At 43.7% G+C, this 19106-nt stretch overlaps 2 protein-coding genes across 2 annotated transcripts; both read right to left on the bottom strand.

The window, feature by feature from the left end:
- Nucleotides 1–17: 17 nt before the first annotated feature.
- On the bottom strand, nt 18–1132 carry LOC132445766 (E3 ubiquitin-protein ligase TRIM47-like). The gene is made up of 2 exons (XM_060035892.1): nt 581–1132; nt 18–359 (listed from the first exon to the last, which is right to left on the bottom strand). Exons 1-2 carry the CDS (start codon nt 1115–1117, stop codon nt 18–20), a joined length of 879 nt encoding a protein of 292 aa, XP_059891875.1. The 5' UTR covers nt 1118–1132.
- A 3769-nt stretch (nt 1133–4901) lies between these two features.
- Nucleotides 4902–10929, bottom strand: LOC132475892 (E3 ubiquitin-protein ligase TRIM21-like). The gene is made up of 6 exons (XM_060077272.1): nt 8233–10929; nt 7565–7660; nt 7021–7254; nt 6754–6901; nt 6642–6668; nt 4902–6038 (listed from the first exon to the last, which is right to left on the bottom strand). Exons 1-6 carry the CDS (start codon nt 8608–8610, stop codon nt 5464–5466), a joined length of 1458 nt encoding a protein of 485 aa, XP_059933255.1. The 5' UTR covers nt 8611–10929; the 3' UTR covers nt 4902–5463.
- Nucleotides 10930–19106: the final 8177 nt, after the last annotated feature.

Raw genomic sequence — 19106 nt, 5'->3', positions numbered from 1 at the left:
CTCCCTCCTCATCTTTGTCATTTCCTCGTATTTACGGTTAACACTTCTGTAGAAATTTCTGGAAAGAGAAAGAGGAATTGAGTAACCATCCTCAGTAGGTCTGTGATTATAAACAATTGGTATATCTTGGAAGTGGAAAGTGAAGGATTTAAGCAGACCAGTAAAAAACTCAGAGGATCTGCCATTTGAGAAAGTTCCTCCAAGTCCGTCTTTCTCTGCTGGAGGTCCAGGGTTTCCTGCTCCTGGTCTCTGAGTAGACCCTCGGCCTCGCCAAGACCCCCGGCCTCCTCCAGACCCTTCACCTCGATCAGATCACCTCCAGATCTGCGGGTGGGGAGCGTCAGCGACCTCCTGGTGTTCTCGGCGCGTAATGAATCGCTCGCGTGAGTTTAAACAGCTGTTTATTTAGCTTAGCCTAAAGAGAGAGGCGCAGATTGAGACGAGGGAAAACGTATATTAAACAGTTACAGACGTGAAGTGAATGTTTCTCCATCACACTGTAATTACGATTACGAAAGAATTTGAACAAAAACTCGAGAGCTACAGCACAGAACCTGTCATTTGTAATTTCTGTGAATACCTTCGCCCGGGCCGCCTCCTTTGAAAGCGGTACGATGCGGTGGTCCCGGTGGTCCGTGTCGGCGCACATCGTGCAAATACGCGTCCGGTCGGTGCGGCAAAAGCGGTCCACGCTCCTCCCGTGGTGCCGGCACGGCCCCTCGAAGTTCTTCAGGGCGCTGACCAGTCGGTGGCGCCGCGGCGCGGCGTCGAGGTAGTGCGGCTCCAGGTGCAGCGGGCAGTACGACGCCAGGCACACCAAACACGACATGACCGCCGCCGTAGCGCGTCCGCCGGCCGGACACGCGTCGCAGGGGACCTCGCCGGCCTCTAAAGGCTCCGGCGGGCGGCCCTCCACGGGAGGAAGAGGGTGGTGCGCCGGTGGCGGTTTGAGGTCGGGTCTGGTGGGGAAGAGTGCCTTGCACAAGGGGCACTGGCAGCAGCCAGTGATCCTCCAGTACTCTCCGATGCAGGCCAGGCAGAATGCGTGGTGGCAGGGGAGGCTGACGGGCCGGGTGAGTCCCCTCAGACAGATGCAGCAGTCAGGGACCCCCGACATACCTGGGGAGAGTCACATCAAGGTCAGAGAGAGAGAGAGGCTGTTAAAGAGCACGGTGGAGAGAGAGAGAGAGAGAGAGAGAGAGAGAGAGAGAGAGAGAGAGAGGGAGGGAGGGAGGGAGGGAGGGGGGGAGGGAGGGAGAGGGAGAGAGAGAAACTTAGTGATAGCGCGAGAACGACCATTGTCAGTTCCTGGTTGTGGGTGGATATGGAATATAGTGTGTGTGTTTGTGTGTGTCTGTGTTAGGGTTACGGTTAGGGTTAGGTGAGAGAGAGAGGTGCAACCTAGGGAAAGACAATGAGTGAAAAGTGTTTCATCCCTACGAGTCAACACTAGGCAGGTCCTTAACCACAGCCACTTTCATGGTCACTGTCATGGTTACCGCCATGGCAGACATGACGACCATGTGTGTATTGTACTCCATGCATCAGACACAGGAACACAAAGACAGAGAGAGAGAGAGAGAGAGAGCGAGAGAGAGAGAGGGAAAGAGAGAGAGAGAGACAGCAAAAGAGAAAGAGAGCAAGAGGGAAAGAACGAGGAAAGAAGAAAGAGAGAGACAGAGGTGCAACTTAGGGAAAGACAATAATTGAAAAGTGTTTCCTCCCTACGAGTCAACACTAGGCAGGTCCCTAACCACAGCCACTTTCATGGTCACCGTCATGGTTACCGCCATGGCAGACATTTACATTTACATTTAGGGCATTTAGCAGACGCATTTATCCAAAGCGACGACTTATGACAAAAGAACTACATTTGTCATAAGAAGTGCATCAATATATCGCTGTCGTGTACAGAAAGGATGTTCATAGAACCAAGTGCAAGTACCACGATAGCTAGGTCAATCAATTCCCCGTGTTACATCCATGATAGCAGCTACTGCAGTTGCTACACAGTTAAGTACTACAATACAATACAATACAATACAATACAATACAATACAATACAGTGTACAATTTATACACAGTTGTGTATAAATTGCTACACAGTTTAGTACTACAATACAATACAATACAGTGTACAATGGTGGTCAGAAGTGGGAAGGTGGTTATGCAGAGTCGAGGTGGACTCTGAACAGGTGAGTCTTGAGTCTTTTTCGGAAGATAGTGAGCGACTCTGCGGTCCTGAGAACGGCAGGGAGCTCGTTCCACCACTGAGGTCCCAAAACCGAGAAAAGTTGTGACTTTGCTGAACGGCCTTTGCTAGCTCTTAGCGATGGCGGTTCCAGACGTCCAGCTGAGGTAGTTGAGCGGAGGGATCGAGCTGGGGTGTGTGGCTTTAGCAATGCTTGGAGGTAGGCAGGGGCAGTTCCATCGACTGCCTTGTATGCCAGTACAATCGTCTTACATTTGATGCGAGCTACTACAGGGAGCCAGTGGAGGTCCCGGAAGAGGGGGTCACATGGGAGAACTTCGGTAGGTTGAACACGAGGCGCGCTACCGCATTCTGGATGCGCTGCAAAGGTTTAATCGCAGAGGCAGGAAGTCCAGCCAGGAGTGAGTTGCAGTAGTCGAGGCGGGAGATGACCAGTGATTGGACAAGAAGCTGAGCTGCTTCCCTTGTGAGGAAGGGCCGGATTCTGCGGATGTTGTAAAGTGCAAATCTGCAGGATCGGGCGACCGCAGTGATGTTTGCAGTGCTTCTGGCAGTTGGAGAGGGAGATACAGTGATGCAGACATGGCGACCATGTGGGTAGTGTACTCCATGCATCAGACACAGAAACACAAAGACAGAGAGAGAGAGAGAGAGAGAGAGAGAGAGAGAGAGAGAGAGAGAGAGAGAGAGAGAGAGAGAGAGAGAGAGAGGCTTTGATGGGGAAAGAGCGAGAAGGCAAGGGAGAGCAACACAGCAGTCTTGGACCTTGTTTCGGATTCTAAGGAGTCCTGGTGTTGTCATTAAGCCATTATTGTCAAAACTATGACATTTACATCATTTATCGCCGGTAAAACTTTACATCTGTTTGACACCTCACAATTTGGTCGTTGCCTGATTAAAAACTTTTCATGAGTAAATGGTTTATGACAGCAAACAGGTATTCTTGATGACACAGACAAACAGACACACACGCACACACTAATTAGGTGGTAATGAGGTCACCTGTTGCGGCTCGTGAACAGTTTGACCTCTGTCTGCTGGTGCTCACGCGTAAAACAATCTAATGTCTCCAAGGTTACGTCATCTTGATATTATTTTAGTAATTTAAGCAGAAATTGGTTGGCACGGTTATGTGTGACAAATTAAAGATATGCTCCTCTGTTCTCCAGCTTATGGAGCAACTACGGTTCATATTCCATTGTTCGGTTCTTGTATTCTTTTATATCTGTTCACTAGTAGAAGTTGGGGTACCAGTAGATATTTCTTTAAGTCTAAGTTTGTTTGATTATCAGAAACTTTTTAGCACCCTGCAGAAATCACAAAGGAAAATAATAGTACTATTTGTAGTATTTGCTATATCCGGGCCTGCGTGCGGGCCTGTGTGCGGGCCTGGACACATGCTTGTTTACGGACTTACTGCTGACGCAGGCTTGTTCCCGGCCCAACACACGACAGGATGACAGATTTCCAGTTCGGAATTGGATGGCCAGATTCCCACTTTTCCCGTCCTTACCTGTTCCCAGAGCTTAAACGGGGGCAAGTCGGCAGGTCGTGTCCGTTTTATTTAGCTCTCTAATGCAGTTCATACATGATGCTACCCCCCCTCCCCCGAAATGAATCTATTTGATAAGACTTGGGTAAAGATTAACTCATTGGCTGAGCTCTAAGGTACAGAGGTGTTTGATGTGAGCGAGTCCCCAAATGTAGGATCAGGGCTGTTCTGCATTGTACTCAGGTGTGCTCCTGAAGCTTTATTGGTTGGTTTCTCACTCACAGGCCGACAGTGTGTGGATGGAAATGGACGACCAGGACGACATGCCCACAGCTGATGAACTGGAACAGTGGGTTGAGGATGTGCTGTCCCGTAAAATAGACCCAGATATGGATGATGATGATGAAGACGACGATGATGATGATGAAGACGACGATGATGATGATGACGATGATGATGACGATGATGAAGACGACGATGATGATGATGACGATGATGATGATGACGATGATGATGACGATGATGATGATGATGATGACGATGACGATGATGATAATGACGATGATGATGAAGATGATGACGATGACGATGATGATGACGTTGTTGTCTAAATGTTCACCATCTCAAATTTCTAAATTGCCAATCCTCTCGTTTGTGTGGCCTCACAACAAGAGAAACAATAGTGACTTTCGATAGCACACTGTTTTTGTCATGTAGCTGGATATTTTAAGGGACACTGGAAAATCGGTAACTTCTACCGCTAAAGTGTCGGGTTAAAATGTACACATACGTTTATGCCCTTTGTTCGTTTTCTACATCAACCCAACTGGCCTATGATTACAAGCTAAGTTCAGTCGAAGAACCCACATCAACTCTATAACTTAATTTAGTCCAATTCGGTTAACCAACACATCATTCACGACCAGATGGAGTGAGAAGATACAAAGTACAGTAATATTTTCTAAACATAGCTGGACATGGTCTTAAATGAAGTAGGAGACTACTCGAACAATTGCAGAATACATTGCTGTTTGTTTTCAGAACAACATTTTACTTGGATAAAAAAATATTAAAAAATCGACTGATGTCGTTTCTTGCATGATTCGAGTGTTATATGTTTAAAAGCTAATATATGAAGCTCTTTTAATGTGGCTGATGTGATAGAAGCTTAACAAACGATGTACAATCAATGATATTTATTTTATTAAGGAAATTCCCAAAAACCAGATTTACTATAAACTTACAGAATGAAGTATAGTCACATTTGATGCACGTTAGACATAGAAAACTGCATTAGGTGAATAAGTGCATCAGGAATGTATATTGAACAAAGTTTTACAATCCCTATCCCAACAATAAGACATTAAGTCATTATGAAACTATTAAGAACCTAGACCTTGCTTGCCCACAAGGGTTGATGTAGAATAACATTTCCAATATGATTAAATGCCTTTACCCACCACTGCTTATGACCCGGAACCCCAAAAATATAATAAGCACCGCATTCCCATCACCATTACAAAGGTGGTGGTTATTTCTCTATGGATATTTTTCATCGTTACACTGTTCCAGGATTTTTCATCGTCAAACTGTTCCAGGTTTCGGTCTTCAAACATAATAATGAAACTCATCTTTATATATTTTGCATTGAATATGAATATTTGCATTGAAAATTAACGTCCCGCCACCATAATAATCCCCAACTGCTACCAATGGGTGGAGACACAGTTTGAAACCCCCCCATGTGTATTTTCTATGTTTACACAGGATATTTGGTATACACTAGCATAGTAATCATTCCAGAGCTGGCCGCAGTGATGACCAGAGGCCGGCTTTCCTCCAACTCATTATGGGGACTGAAATAGGGGCGGAGCTCGCCACTGAATACGCACGCCGTGAACGAGAATATGTGCGAGGAGGACGTCAGGTCGTAGAAGGACACAAGGCCCTCCTCGTAATCCAGGAAGACGCCTACCATCTTGGGCTTGGCTTTGAGGGCCAGCTTTTTGGGCGGGGCCGTCATTGCCACCCAGCCCTCACCATCGTAATGTGTTATCACCCAGTAGTTGGCGTCGGGCTTGAACACAAGCTCGCCTTTCCGTTGAGAGGTCGACGTCGTTACGCCTAGATCCCAACCCAACTTGTCGCCGACCTCAACCTGCCAGTAGGCCTTGCTGGATGTCAGTCGGTTCCGGCCGAGGACGGATGAGTACAAGTCGAACCTTTGAGCACCCATGGGTACTACTTGAAGCCCGCCGCCATCTTGTACCGCCTTGCCGTCAGCGGATATGATTAAGCGTGGGTGAGCGGTGCTGGGGTCTAGCTTCACGTCCACTGCAAAATAAAATATTTTTAGGGGGTTTAATTCTTGCGCAATTAATTTTAGAAGCAAAACCTCATTGTTGCAACAAAAATGTACGTGCACAATTAAAACTGCGTCAAGGTTACCACAAAAAGTCACAGGATTATTTCCTTTGTGGTCCTTTTCGTAGTTGGAATTAGTTGGTAAAGTGGAAATATCTGTTATATGGCAATTTAGGAGATGTTTCTTTATTGATATACATTTTAAATAGGTTTATACTCTGACCGCCATCACTGATCTGACAGCTGAGAATGTTTCTTCAGTTAACAAAAGTCATTCATGTCTTTCTCTCAAAATTTTTTTTTCTAGTTCCCGTTCCCACTTCACCGAGTAGGAGAGAGAGATCCGCGACTCAACACGCAAAAAGACAAAATAAAATAAAGATGATAAGAACGATGCCAAGAAAAAAGAGGACAGGGGTCATGACGTGGTGATGAGGGAGGGGAATGTTAACTGCAGAAATGGACAGGAAGTTAGCCAAAACGACATCAATGCTAACATGCTTTTAATTCTTGAATTGAAAAATATCCCAACTAACTAAATTGGAGTAGAATAATACAGAAAGGTAAAATTACCTGCAAACTTCACGATCCTCTGCAGTTCTATGTAGGGAAATCAGAAGAATTAAATTAACTTAAATTAAGTTATTTATCTTCTTATAGGCTAATCTTCCAACCACTTTCTTACCGATTGGAGTCACTAACTCCAGTTTGTCGAGAATTTCATCCATCAGGTTTTTTATGATACTTCGGAATGTGCCGAATGAGGTGGATGCATCGAGTGCTATCTCTGTTAGGTTGTTCTCCTCTTCTAGGACCTTGGTGGATGGAAAATTCTAAAGGAGTAGAAAAAAACAAGTGAAATAATTCAGTCATTTACTTGATTGTAACGGTTTAATCAGAGAAAATGGCTGACACCGAATGATCTATATTTATACAAAATTGCCTCTGTCACCTGTAGGAAGTCAATATGATCCTCTATGTCAGAAATGCGCCTCAGGTCCGAGATGTTCCTCTTCAGTTCCCCTATCTCGTTGTTGAGCTGCTCCATCATTTCCTTGGCCTGCCTCTCCATCGCCTGATTCTTCTCGTCCATGGGCAGGAGAGCGTGTCTTTTGGCGATCTCCACGTAGGAAATGAGAGATGACAGAATGCCGTCGATATCCGTACTCTCGCTATGTAAGTGATCCTGAAAGAAACACAAAGGAAGGACCGTGATTATTATTTGGATGATTTATTTTGTTCATTAATCATGCCAGTAGCATTTGCAACTTACTAGAACCACAACATCATACTTCAGATCAGAAAATGTCATACTTTGTTGTTTGCCTGTTTTAATTGGATGAAAGCGATTTATACATGACTGACAACAACTGAAGCCTCTGTATTATTATTTATTTTTTACGTTTAAAAAGGTAGCAACACTATCTGAAGTCTGCCTCAACAATTGTACATTCCATCCCAAGGTCTCTCCTTTAAAAATACATAACTTTCCTCACCTGGGAATCCTTGATCGAGGAACGGATTTCCTTCAGCTTGTTTTCCCGTCTCGCAATCCTCCCCTGAAACTCTCCCTCGAGGTAGTTCAGCTGGCCCTTCAGGGAGAAAGAAGAACATCTCAATTTTGACTCCCATATAAAGCCGGAGTATAACATCACTTTTCACTCAATACTGATATTGGTCATCAACAGCTTTCAAGGTCAATGTTGTACTGAACCAATTTGCAATGTGTATTATTTAAACCCTAACCCTCTGTTTCGTTCTCTTTGGGCGACACGTTTGGCGATATGCAGTAACGTTCCCGAGGGTTACAATTAGCGTAGCCACTGACCAGCTCATAACATTCATAACACTGCAAATCTGTGGACCATAGGCTCCATCTCTGTGTTGCCAGATTTGGTGGAAGAAAGTCACTGATCAGACACTCTCAAACCATCTTAGATTGCGGGTAAGTCAAGCGGCTGGGCTGTTTGACTCCAAGCAGAAAGATACTGGCTTTGATCCCCAATTTCCATAGTCCACCTGTCCGCAACTTAGAGCCAGATGTCCGAACCCCTATCTACTCCTCAATGGCACATCTCTGACAGTCAAGATAGATAAAAGCGACTCATGACTGCAAAATGACAACATTAAAACTCAAACATGTGAGATCTTCCAAAACCCTCACCCTTTTCTCCTCCCACTCCGTTTCCACGGAAACAACCTCCAGCCCCTCCTCCACACAGAGCACGCAGATGCAGCGGTCGCTGTCGCGGCAGTAGAGCTCCAGGGGCCGCCCGTGCTTCGGGCAGGCCCTGTCGTCCAGGTTCTCCACAGGCGGCACCATCCTGTGGCCCCTCAGGCGGTTCCTACTGTCGTGGCCCTCGAGATGGGCCCGGCAGTACGACACCAGACATACCAGGCACGACTTCACGGCCCTGCGGGCCCCGGGCCCAATACAGACGTCGCAGACCACCTCTCGGGGCCTCCCGGCGGAACCCTCGGCCATTTGGCCCCTGGCCTCCGGCTGGGCCTGGTGCAGGTCCTGCAAGAGTCCCTTCTGCATGAGGTACTCCTGCAGGAGTCCCTCCGGCAGGAGTCCCTCCTGCCGGAGGCAATCCTGCAGGACGGTGACGCTGACACCGGGGATGCGGCAGAATTATTTTTTTTAAAATGAATTAAAAAAATATGTTTTAAAAAAAACTATTTTTTAAAAACCGGTTCTTAAAACGCCTACAGGCCATTCATGACATCAACACAATATATTACGCACGACATCAATGACCCATCCTACCTACTATGTATAACCTAAAATAGAGCTTATTCAACGGTTACCTATAACTAGCACAAAGATAAAGTGACAGTGAACCCATTGTTTCAGCTGCAATTCGAACATTGAAATAAATTCAAAATGCGCTTTGTTGGTTTGAGTTCCAAGACAGAGGGGGGCGTGTTATCCCCATGGTTACGACCAACACGAACGTACAGACGTTATAGGCCTACTGTTTTATTAAACTTACTGGGCTGGGTTGCACCAACTTGGCGTTAGCCTGGTCTTAACTACGCCTGGTCGTAACTTGGCGTTCTAAGTCCGACCTAACCGTTAGGCCGGTTGCACCAAATGGGCTGAGCGTTCTTTTCACTCTGACCAGGCGTAAATCCTACGCCTGTTCAGGGGCAGGCGTAGAGTTGAAATTCCAGGCTGTTTCTATAGCAACTGCATCCAATCCGATGCAGCACTACCACCATCCTTGTAACTGCTCATTGCGCTTCGCTTCTATGCAAACGGGGCATTTCAAAGCACAGCCCGCGAAATGATCAGTGTTCACAGATCGGCCGCCTGTCGGGTTATCCGGAGGGTTTCACTGCACAGAAATAGCTGCGTGCACCGTTCTTTACAACATCTGCATATCCAAGAGAATCCCTCTCCCCAGACACCATAAGCCACCAGCAGTCCCCGAGGAAGGCGTGCGTCCAGCCAGAGCAATTGAAGATATCGCTGGCTGATTAGTCCGTTCTCAATTTATTAATCAGTTGTGAATAGGGTGACCACTGATGTCTCGCTTTGTGCGGGACAGTCACGCATTACCATTACTTTTTACACGTCCCGCAAATTGAGACGTTGTCCCGCATTGTTATTGACAGTCAGACTCGATTATTTATTTATTTTTGAAATGTGTCTTTTATGATCTGGCATTTATCAAATAGCTGTGTGCGGAGATAGCAGTGAGGACTGTCGTCAGGGGGCGGGGCGCGCTGTTTGATCATGTCAATCAAACTAAGACGCATACGCCGGTTAAGGGCGAATGGGAAACTATCTATCCCTGGGTGAAACCAGTGCAAGGCGAGTCTGGTAACGTTTTGTGTGAAGTTTGCTTGAGTCATTTTTCCATTTCACACGGAGGTGAAACGACACAAAGAATGAGGGACTCACAAAAACGTTATTATTTGATGTAGTGCATATTGCCTAATTGTATACACAGCTGTGCCTTTAGTTGGCATTGTCCAGTAGAAGCAGATAATTATCAAATGCATTTCTTTTGTGTAATTAATCTATGTGATTCTGAGCTGTGTGAGTTTTGTTTTGTTCAGATAATCAGCCTATGTACTCCATGCAACCTAATCCAGTGCATGTTCTACTTGAATAGGCCTATGTGGCTCAGTATATTGGTCGACTAGAGCTGAGTTGTGCTGGGGTTAGGTTGTTTGCTCCCTGTTGTTGGAGAAAAGGCACATGAAAGTACAATGCTTGAAATAACAATGGTAGCCTTGACTGTCTGTTCTGTTTGATTGTCAGTTGTTTTAACTTGAGGCGCTGTGAAATAGTATGAAAGCTCCATGCCTTGCCTACTATGTTTTCTCACGTGAGAGAACTTGGGAAAGTTCAATTTAAATAAGATATATTTGCTAAGTTTGTATTTGCAGGTTGTTATGTGATAGGGCGAGCCGGGTCGATTGAAACACGGGACGATTGAAACACAGCGATTTCCTCGAAAACTATGGAGCCAGTTTCCTGCCATAATTCAAACCTGAAAAAAAAAGTTTCAAAGGCTTGTAAGTCTGGGTTTGAATACTCAACACCTTGTAAAAAAGGTTTTGCAACACTGAAAAAAGAGATTATAACCTGAAAAATTCAAACATCTTTAAACATGATTTTGTGTTCTATTTTATCTTCTTCATCATTTTCACCAACACATTTTCAAAGTTCAAACAATTTCACCAGCGCTTTTGCAGAGTTTCAAATCTGGCACTGTTCTAACAGTGTATTTCATTGTTTCCCGGTTTTGAAACCTTGTAAATGGGATTCTGCAAACAGGTGTTCATACATTGAGAAATAAGTTTTGAAAGGTTGTATATTTAGTTTTAAAACTTGTAAAGGTGTACGTTTACGCCATTGCAACGTATTTTTTCAGAACTGACTTTTCAGCATTGACTTTTCAGAGATTGCTATCTAAACTATAAAATGGAACATTCACATTGCTAAGATCGGGCGTAGTTAAGACCAGTTGGTGCAACCGGCCTGTTAAGTAAACAGTAGGCCTATAACAATACCATATAATATAGGCCTACTAATTTGCAAAAAATAATATACAATAACAATATAAGAGGAATAAACAATATAAGGGAAGAAATGGTGCAATAACAGTGAAGTCAATATACGGTCAGAGATTTAAGATTTCAATATAAATATAATTACAATTTTTATTTTTTTTCTTAAGAATGCTTTGTGAATCCGGCCCCAGGTTCTTAAAACGCCTATTTGCATAGGCCTTTCATACAATATAATTGAACGACTGCATTACCCTCTATTATGTAGAGCTTATTAGTTACTTATACGCACAAAGCTGAAGTGACGGTGAACCCATTGTTTCAGCTTTGAAATATTAAATTCATATTGCGCTTTGCTTTGAGTTTCAGGAAGGAGTGGGGCGTGGTATCCCCATGGTTACGACCAACGCCGACGTGACAACCTTATAATAAGCGATGTTGTAGACCGATATGAAATCCGCCCCACATTGTATCTTTATACTATCGGTGACCGGGAAGCCTCAACCTCACTCGGACGCGGACGTGTTGTTATACTAGGTATGCTATGATGACGATATGAGCCATTACGACGTTAACAAATAAAACTGGCTCTTTGAATCAGTTTGACAGCGGAGTGCACACCAGGTCGTCTTTACCTTTTCATCTCAATTGCAGTTATTCAGACCTTGAACAATTGTCACAGATTTTTATAAGAACAACCTCAATTTAGCAGACCTGTCGATATAAATTGTGTTTATTCTCTAATGGTAGCCTAACGCTGATGATTTGCATTTCTAAAGTTTAAACTTTACAGAATGAAAGATGTAGCCTAATTTGGCCACAACCGCAGTGCAAATGCAGTAGGCCCTATATAAGTAACAATATGACTTAATATAGCGAACGATTACCTTTCATTCGCCCTTGGGTTATCCCCGTGAAGATCTCCCATGGTGTCCATTGTCTCTCTCCCTTTTCATCGGCAGTGCACTACAGGTACACAGGGACTCTTCCCTTTATAGGCCACAGTAAACGCCTTTGGTTTCATTTCTGCAAATGCTCTTCCCAGACATAACTTTTGTCTCCTCCTCATCAGGTGCGTCAGGCCCGATGGAACGATGGGAGGTCGATGGCCTCACGCATCATTTGTTTATTATTTGCCTTACAAATGTAACCGTGTAGAGTAGCGTGTAGAGCGTGCAGAGCAGGTTAGACCTAACCTGCCTTTATCACATCACAACCCGGTATCACGCGATTGCGTGCTCCTGCGCACAAACGTTAATCTATTGAAGCGTGTTCCAGAGCACGATAGTCCGACTTTTTGCGTGTTACACAGAACGAAATGTAAACCAATGCATTCTGAATGGGAGTGTTCTAAGACAATTAACGTGCTCCACAAAACGGTACGAGAGAGAGAGAAAGAGAGAGAGGGAGGGACAGAGAGAGAGAGAGAGCGAGAGAGGCTTCAGAAAGGGTGTGCGCAGATAGTACAGTGCACCCTAGTTATGTTTATGCCAAAACCACAAATGCTATATGTATATATATATATATATATATATATATTGCCTAATTATATATATTGCCTATATATATGCATAGGCTATATATATAATTAGGCTATATTTATATTATTTAGCGTGTAATGAGACAATCTATAGCCAAATTGTCGAAGATGCCCGAGAATCTTCGGGATATCAGCATGGGAAATCGGCGAATCAGACCCATGAACCTATAAAGAAAGACGTCATCTCAAGCGGGAGAGAACGTTTGCGGTGCTGGTTTGTGTCACGTAAGTACAGGGCTCTCATGTCTCATGCATTCGGCGTGAGACACACGCAAAAAAACCCATGTACACGCTCAAACCTGTGCCGTGTTCCAATACCCGTACTGTCCGTACTTATTAGCCAAAATTTGAGTAAGATCCGGCGAAAAGAAGTATACTTCAAGGACCCGGATGCCGTACTCAAAACGGGCTAATCCTGAAGTGTGGATCGAAGGACACTCCCCGTACTCAACGGCAGCCATCTTAGCTACGTAGCGGAAGAGGCGGAGCCAGGCTGAGCCAAAGTCGGCGCATTTTCCACATAGCCTGCATTAATAGAGTCATTTTGTAGTTTTTATAGTTTTTATAGCTGCTAGGCGTAAAGAGTTCACCGTTCAAAGCGGGATGTTTATTGCGGGGGAGTAGCCACGGCGGCAGTCGTGATCGTAATTTCCGGTTAGTGCACCACGGAGTACTCGATTTGGAAAAGCACTCACATCTGAAAAAATAACGTAGTAGATAGTGCGGATAGTATACTTCCTTTAAGTATACTCATGGAAGTACGGGTATGGTCTCACGAAAATACGTGACACTGTCACGTTATTTAATCTATTGAAACGTGATCAGGGACACGTAGGCCTATTTTCTAAATTTTGTATTTCAATTGGAAGTAGGCTATTTGTCGTGTCACTAAGCATGACTTCCAAACTAAGGTTCTGTCCGGGAGCGTTCTCCCTAATGTCCCTTATGGAGCTCCGTACAGATTATTCATTGTTGAAAATTGTCTGTGATAACTAACAAATGACAGCTTTTGGCCACCCGTTTCTACTTAAAATTGTCTGTGATAACTAACAATATGACAGCTTTTGGCCACCCGTTTCTACTTTCACCTTTGATACTGAGAAATTGTGACAATACACGGATAGGCCTATATTAAATGCAGGTGCGCTGCTCTGTAGGCAAACCGCAAAGGAAAAAAGGGTAGCTGCTTCATCTGTTCTTTTTAGAATTGTATGTCTTGATGTTTATTTTATCTAGCCATCTATTCTCTTGTTTTTGGCTATGTGAATGAACGTCCGCGTCGATGCCTCGATCGCAAGTCCAGTGTCGCGAGCGGACGTTGCCATGACATCTAGAAATCATACCGTATTTAATGGGTTGTAGTGAGTGTAACATAATTCACCTACAGTATTTTGTTATGTGTTGTTCTTTCAATTGTGTTAGGCATGTCGTTTACTGTCTTGGTGGTTCAGGGATCGCTGTCCCTTTTAAGGATTACGAGCGTCTCATGACGTCAGAGCCCATGCGGGACTTGTTTACCTTCAGCACGTTTTGATTTCCCGTTTCTCTCTTACTAAATAAACGAGTCACACAACTGTGTGCTCAACGTGCGTGGGTTCACTTGCATGGGTAGTAGTCCGGTGACTTGTCTACCCCAGCGTCTACCGTTGCTAAGCGACGTCACCGTCTTTGCGGACAAATTATTTCTCTGCTGATCAACACTACAAATGGCCAAAAGACTTGTATCCCCCCCCCCCCCCCTTAAATAAATACTATGGCAGAATTATTATTATTATTATTTCATTCAACTTGAACATGTGTTTTTACAGTAGAGTGGTGGAGGGATGACGTATGTTGGCCAACCCGGAAGTGAGCGTCGCCCTGGATTCCCTCGACAAAAAGCCAACGGATTTTGGATTATTATAAATTGAAACAATTTATTAAATAAATATTTGTGAGAGATCATTACTCATTTGTGAGATGAGTTTGCTTCCTATTTATGTCGAGTATACACCCCTACTGTCCACAAGCATCCCCCCCATATGGATTTGGAGAATTGTTGCCACGTCCCAGTGGTGGAGGTATCATATATATGAAAGAGGGCATTCAATTATACTATAATGATCAATTAGGAGGCCGAAGCCCTAAAGGAAGTGATGCAACAGGTGACTGAGGGTCAACATTTGAGAACCCCTTTTATCAAAGGGGGTCTCAAAGGACTCATACGCTTCAACAGCGGCTGCAGCAGAAGTGTTGAGACGAAAGATGATATCAAGACATTTATAGAATATTCCCATTCACATGATTCTTCGCAGGACCTGCAGGTTGGAGAGACTGAAATAACCCCCAAAATGAGTAATAATGTAAAAGCAGCCAAGTCCCACAAATTGCTTGAACTATTTATTTCATTCCATTGTTTCGTTGATTTGCATTATTGAAAAGTTTCAAGCATATGAATTTAATGCAATTTCCACAAACAGTTCAAAATGGTACCATGAAATGTCTTGTTTATTGTATTAACCAGTTCATCTCTTTTGTGAAAGTCACCAAAAGTCGAAAAAAGTTAAACGCAAGGTCACGGACGCAGGAAGTGGGGTGCTCCGGGTGCTGCAGCACCCCCCTAGTGGACAACAGACGCAACTACAACACTTTATTTTTTTTCTCCGTCATTCGATTACATACAGCACCCAGCGCCGCCGCTCTTATAACGTGCGCATCACGCTGCGCGTTATAGGAGCGTTTATTATCCCCCCCCCCGTCAACAATCGTTTGCACCCCCCCCCCCCCCCCCCCCCGCTCAACAATTCAGTAGTCAGCACCCCCCCTTCATATGACTTCCTGCGTCCCTGGGTCACAGGCTAACAGTGGAGCTGTGTTGGGAACCAGCAGCCAAGCGCTTCCATGGAAACTTTCTACCCATGTTAAATAGATTTAGTTGGCAGTTCCTTTTCTGCCCATTCTTTTTTTAAACTTGTGGAAGCACTTTGCAGTACTGGGAGACACCATTTCTAACGGCAATGGAGCTAGATTCTAAAAATATCAAAAGATGCCCAAAGCAAATACCTTTCACCCATAGTTGTGTTTTATCAAATTAAAAAAAATCAGAGTTTCATTGACCACAAATTGAGCAGAAATATTTTGCATACAAATCTTTAAATAGTTTAACCACATTAAGAAAAATACATTTGTTAATTTTTTTTATTAGTGAAGCCACAAGTTTTGCACATTATCCAAACAGAATACCTGAAATGTTGATATTTCAGCCCTTTCGGGTTAAAACAAGAGAAAAGGACAACCTAACAAGAGTGAAAAGTGAAAAGTTACTGGCTGCAGTCTTGGAATTTATAGTTCTATATGAATATATTCAATTTACTAAACTATTAATCATGCTTCAGAAGAATTAACCTTTCTTGGATGGCAGATCTACCACAAGCCTCCATTGCCACAACCTCCAGATGGCTTACGACCTACGGCAACTCCTCGACTACTGCAAGCCAACAAATTGGCTCTTGCACACCAGACACGCTTTTGCTTTATTTTAGGTTTTCAAGCATCTTAAAATACCCAAATCATCGCTCCAATATACAAGTCAGCTAATGGCCTACAAGGAAATGCTGAAGCTTGTGTTAGTGATGGCGATAGAAATGGACAAGCTTGCGTGTACAAATATGCAACTAGAATTGCAAGGTTCACAGCCCAGTTGCATAAGTGGTCACAACCGTTGGATTGTAAGCAAGGGTAAAAAAAAAAAAAAACACTTCCCACAAACTAGTCAACATGGACAATTGAAAGCCTGTACAAAACGACCCTGGAATAGTCAAATGCAGCTTTACTTCGGATGAATTAAGCCAAATTGCATAAACATCCAATGGTAAACAGTATACAAATGCAATCAAGGTTGCACTCACACTAGGCCATCTGGCCGTGACAGTCGCAACTGTGGCCTGGCCACGGTAGGCTCTTGTACATACGCCATCATGTCGCTAGCATCCAATCAATTCTACCAAACCTTAACCAACTAGTGAAAAATGGAACAAAACTTTAGCACACAGCCAGTGACTAATCACCTTGTCCAGGGGTGTTCCAACGTGGTTTACCAGAGGGCCTTGTGGACTTAAAGTAAGCCACACATTTGACAGAGACAGCACGGAATGACGTTAAACTAAGCTAATCTACAGGTTACTAGTGCTAGTGCAATTACATGAGCATTTTGCACAATATTTGTACTCCAATGCTACGTAAAGCAGGCTTCTTCAGAAACCCGTAGCCTGCTACATTGAAGGGCAACTGTAACAAATCCTGACCAAGATCGAAAGATGGCTCTGGAAGCCACTACGGCCCACGCAGCAGATTACTGCGTGGACTGTGGTGGCTTCCAGATCAACCCTTCGGTGGACCATTCATACACATGTATTCCGAGGATGTTTTGAAGACACTGGAGTCCCATGGCACTAGATTCCTTTGAAGACTAAGTTGGTATGGGGGGGCCCAAAGGGGGCCCCCCCATAGATCTTGTCAGTCATCTAACACCTGTTAAGAAAAACACACACACATCACAAGATACAAATCAGCAAAGCTAGGTTAACAAACAGCGGCGATATGCATGTCAAGGTGCAAAGAGCAGGGATACTGATGGCTTGTGTCTGAGGAGACAGCCCAAAAACGTCAACATTTAATAAAGGAAAATAACTTTTACTCACTGCGGTGGTCTGTTTCGAAGTGCCATGTTGGTAGCAATATTTGTCTGGGCTTTTCAGTCAAATGCCCACAAAAACAAACACGCAACAACGCATACTTTCAGTTTGTATAAAGTGACAATAGTGATCTGCAATCTAGATCGAAAACTTTCAACCCTCACTAAACTCAACCTCGATTGACACAGGCCGATGCGAAAAGTAAACCAAACCCATTGTGTTCACCTTTAATAAAGGGGTGCGTGACAGGTGATCTCAATTAAGAGCTAATCAGAAAGAACACACTGATCAGCCATGAGTGATACGTTCAAAACGAGGACGAGGATTTAACAGAATTGTTACCATTCAAATTCAAATTTCTTTATTATTGGATAGGGTATGATATCAATGATTTGGGCTTTGAGTAGGCCTATATTTCTTAAATATATTTCTTAAATTTTTTCACCCCTTCGCCTTTTGAATATGAAATCTATAATCTCAGCCTATCTATAATTTGCCCAACACATATTTTATTGTTCAAATAAAATCCCATCCTTATTTTGCCATTCATATTGAATCTTTACTGTCTTTCATTGTACAACACAATCATCTAATAATTATTCATAACGCTCTTCCATCTCCTTGGCTGCTTTAAGACGAGGCTCGGGTCAGAGCAAAGATCGGGATCCACACATGATAAGGGATAAAGTTATTTATTAGAATAAAGTAAGTATCATGAAATCTGTAAAGGGATTAGTGTAGCGTATGGAAGATTAGAAAATGTGCGATTATATGGTTTGGACAGAAAACCAGTACCAAAATCACAAGGACCGACCGAGCCAGAACGGAGGAAACTTACCCAGACAGACAAAACAAATACTGGGAACAACAAACCATCTTTACCATGTTGGAAATACCCAAACAAAATGCAACAAACCAAACCTGAACAGCAAACCAACATATGTGACCAACCAACTGAACTACTGACCAAACACACAATTCTTTCGACTAGCCTATGTATATGGGCAGTGGAAAGTGTGCTGTGGGGATGTTGAATAGTGTTAACATAAAACAAAACATGGAACCAATCCAAAGGTCCAAAACCTTAAGGAACCACCCTAAACAGAACCCAAGCCCACCTGCCTCTGTGGAAAGAGAGAGAGACTGGCTAAAGCCTGCGTGGCAGACCTGCACAGGTGCACCTCATCAGCTGACAAGCCTCTCAGCCCCGCCCACTGGCTACCTGTAGCAGGTAGGCAAACACAGAGGACCCAGCAGACGAAGGAGAGAGAGAGCAGTCACAGCTGTCACATCTGTTGCCTGAAGATTCTTTGTTTGTCTCCAACAAAACCTTCCAAACAGATGAATCATTGGCTCATCCCAGAAGTGTCAAATTACTTTTGTGTGTCAAAACGGGCAGGGTGGTCATGGACTCCTGAAAAATACTATGGTTGTTTTGTATGTAGAATAAAATGCCATTGTACATTTAAAAAAAAGACTTTCACAATGCAGGATTCTGGGAATGCAGTGATGGAATCCCGATAACACCTGTTCCCTAATAAATGGGTTCAAGATTCTGAGTCTGCCTGCAAGAGGTTGTATGTGTGTGTGTGTGTGTGGTTGCACATCAATAGGTTTAGAAAGCTATAAATGATCGTTATCACACCAGATCCCTTATCTTCTTTATATATTTTTCACTTTGTACTTACTATGTTATTCAAACATAAATGTGTGGAAAACAAAATAGAAATAATTCTACAGATACATCATCAACATTTTACGACATAAAACATAGTTTTGAACTAGGGTTGATCACAACTA

The sequence above is a fragment of the Gadus macrocephalus genome, chromosome 17 (genome assembly GCF_031168955.1).
Source record: "Gadus macrocephalus chromosome 17, ASM3116895v1".
NCBI classification, from domain to species: domain Eukaryota; kingdom Metazoa; phylum Chordata; class Actinopteri; order Gadiformes; family Gadidae; genus Gadus; species Gadus macrocephalus.
Note: the sequence above shows the minus strand (reverse complement) of the source record. Positions and strands in the feature narration are given on the sequence as shown.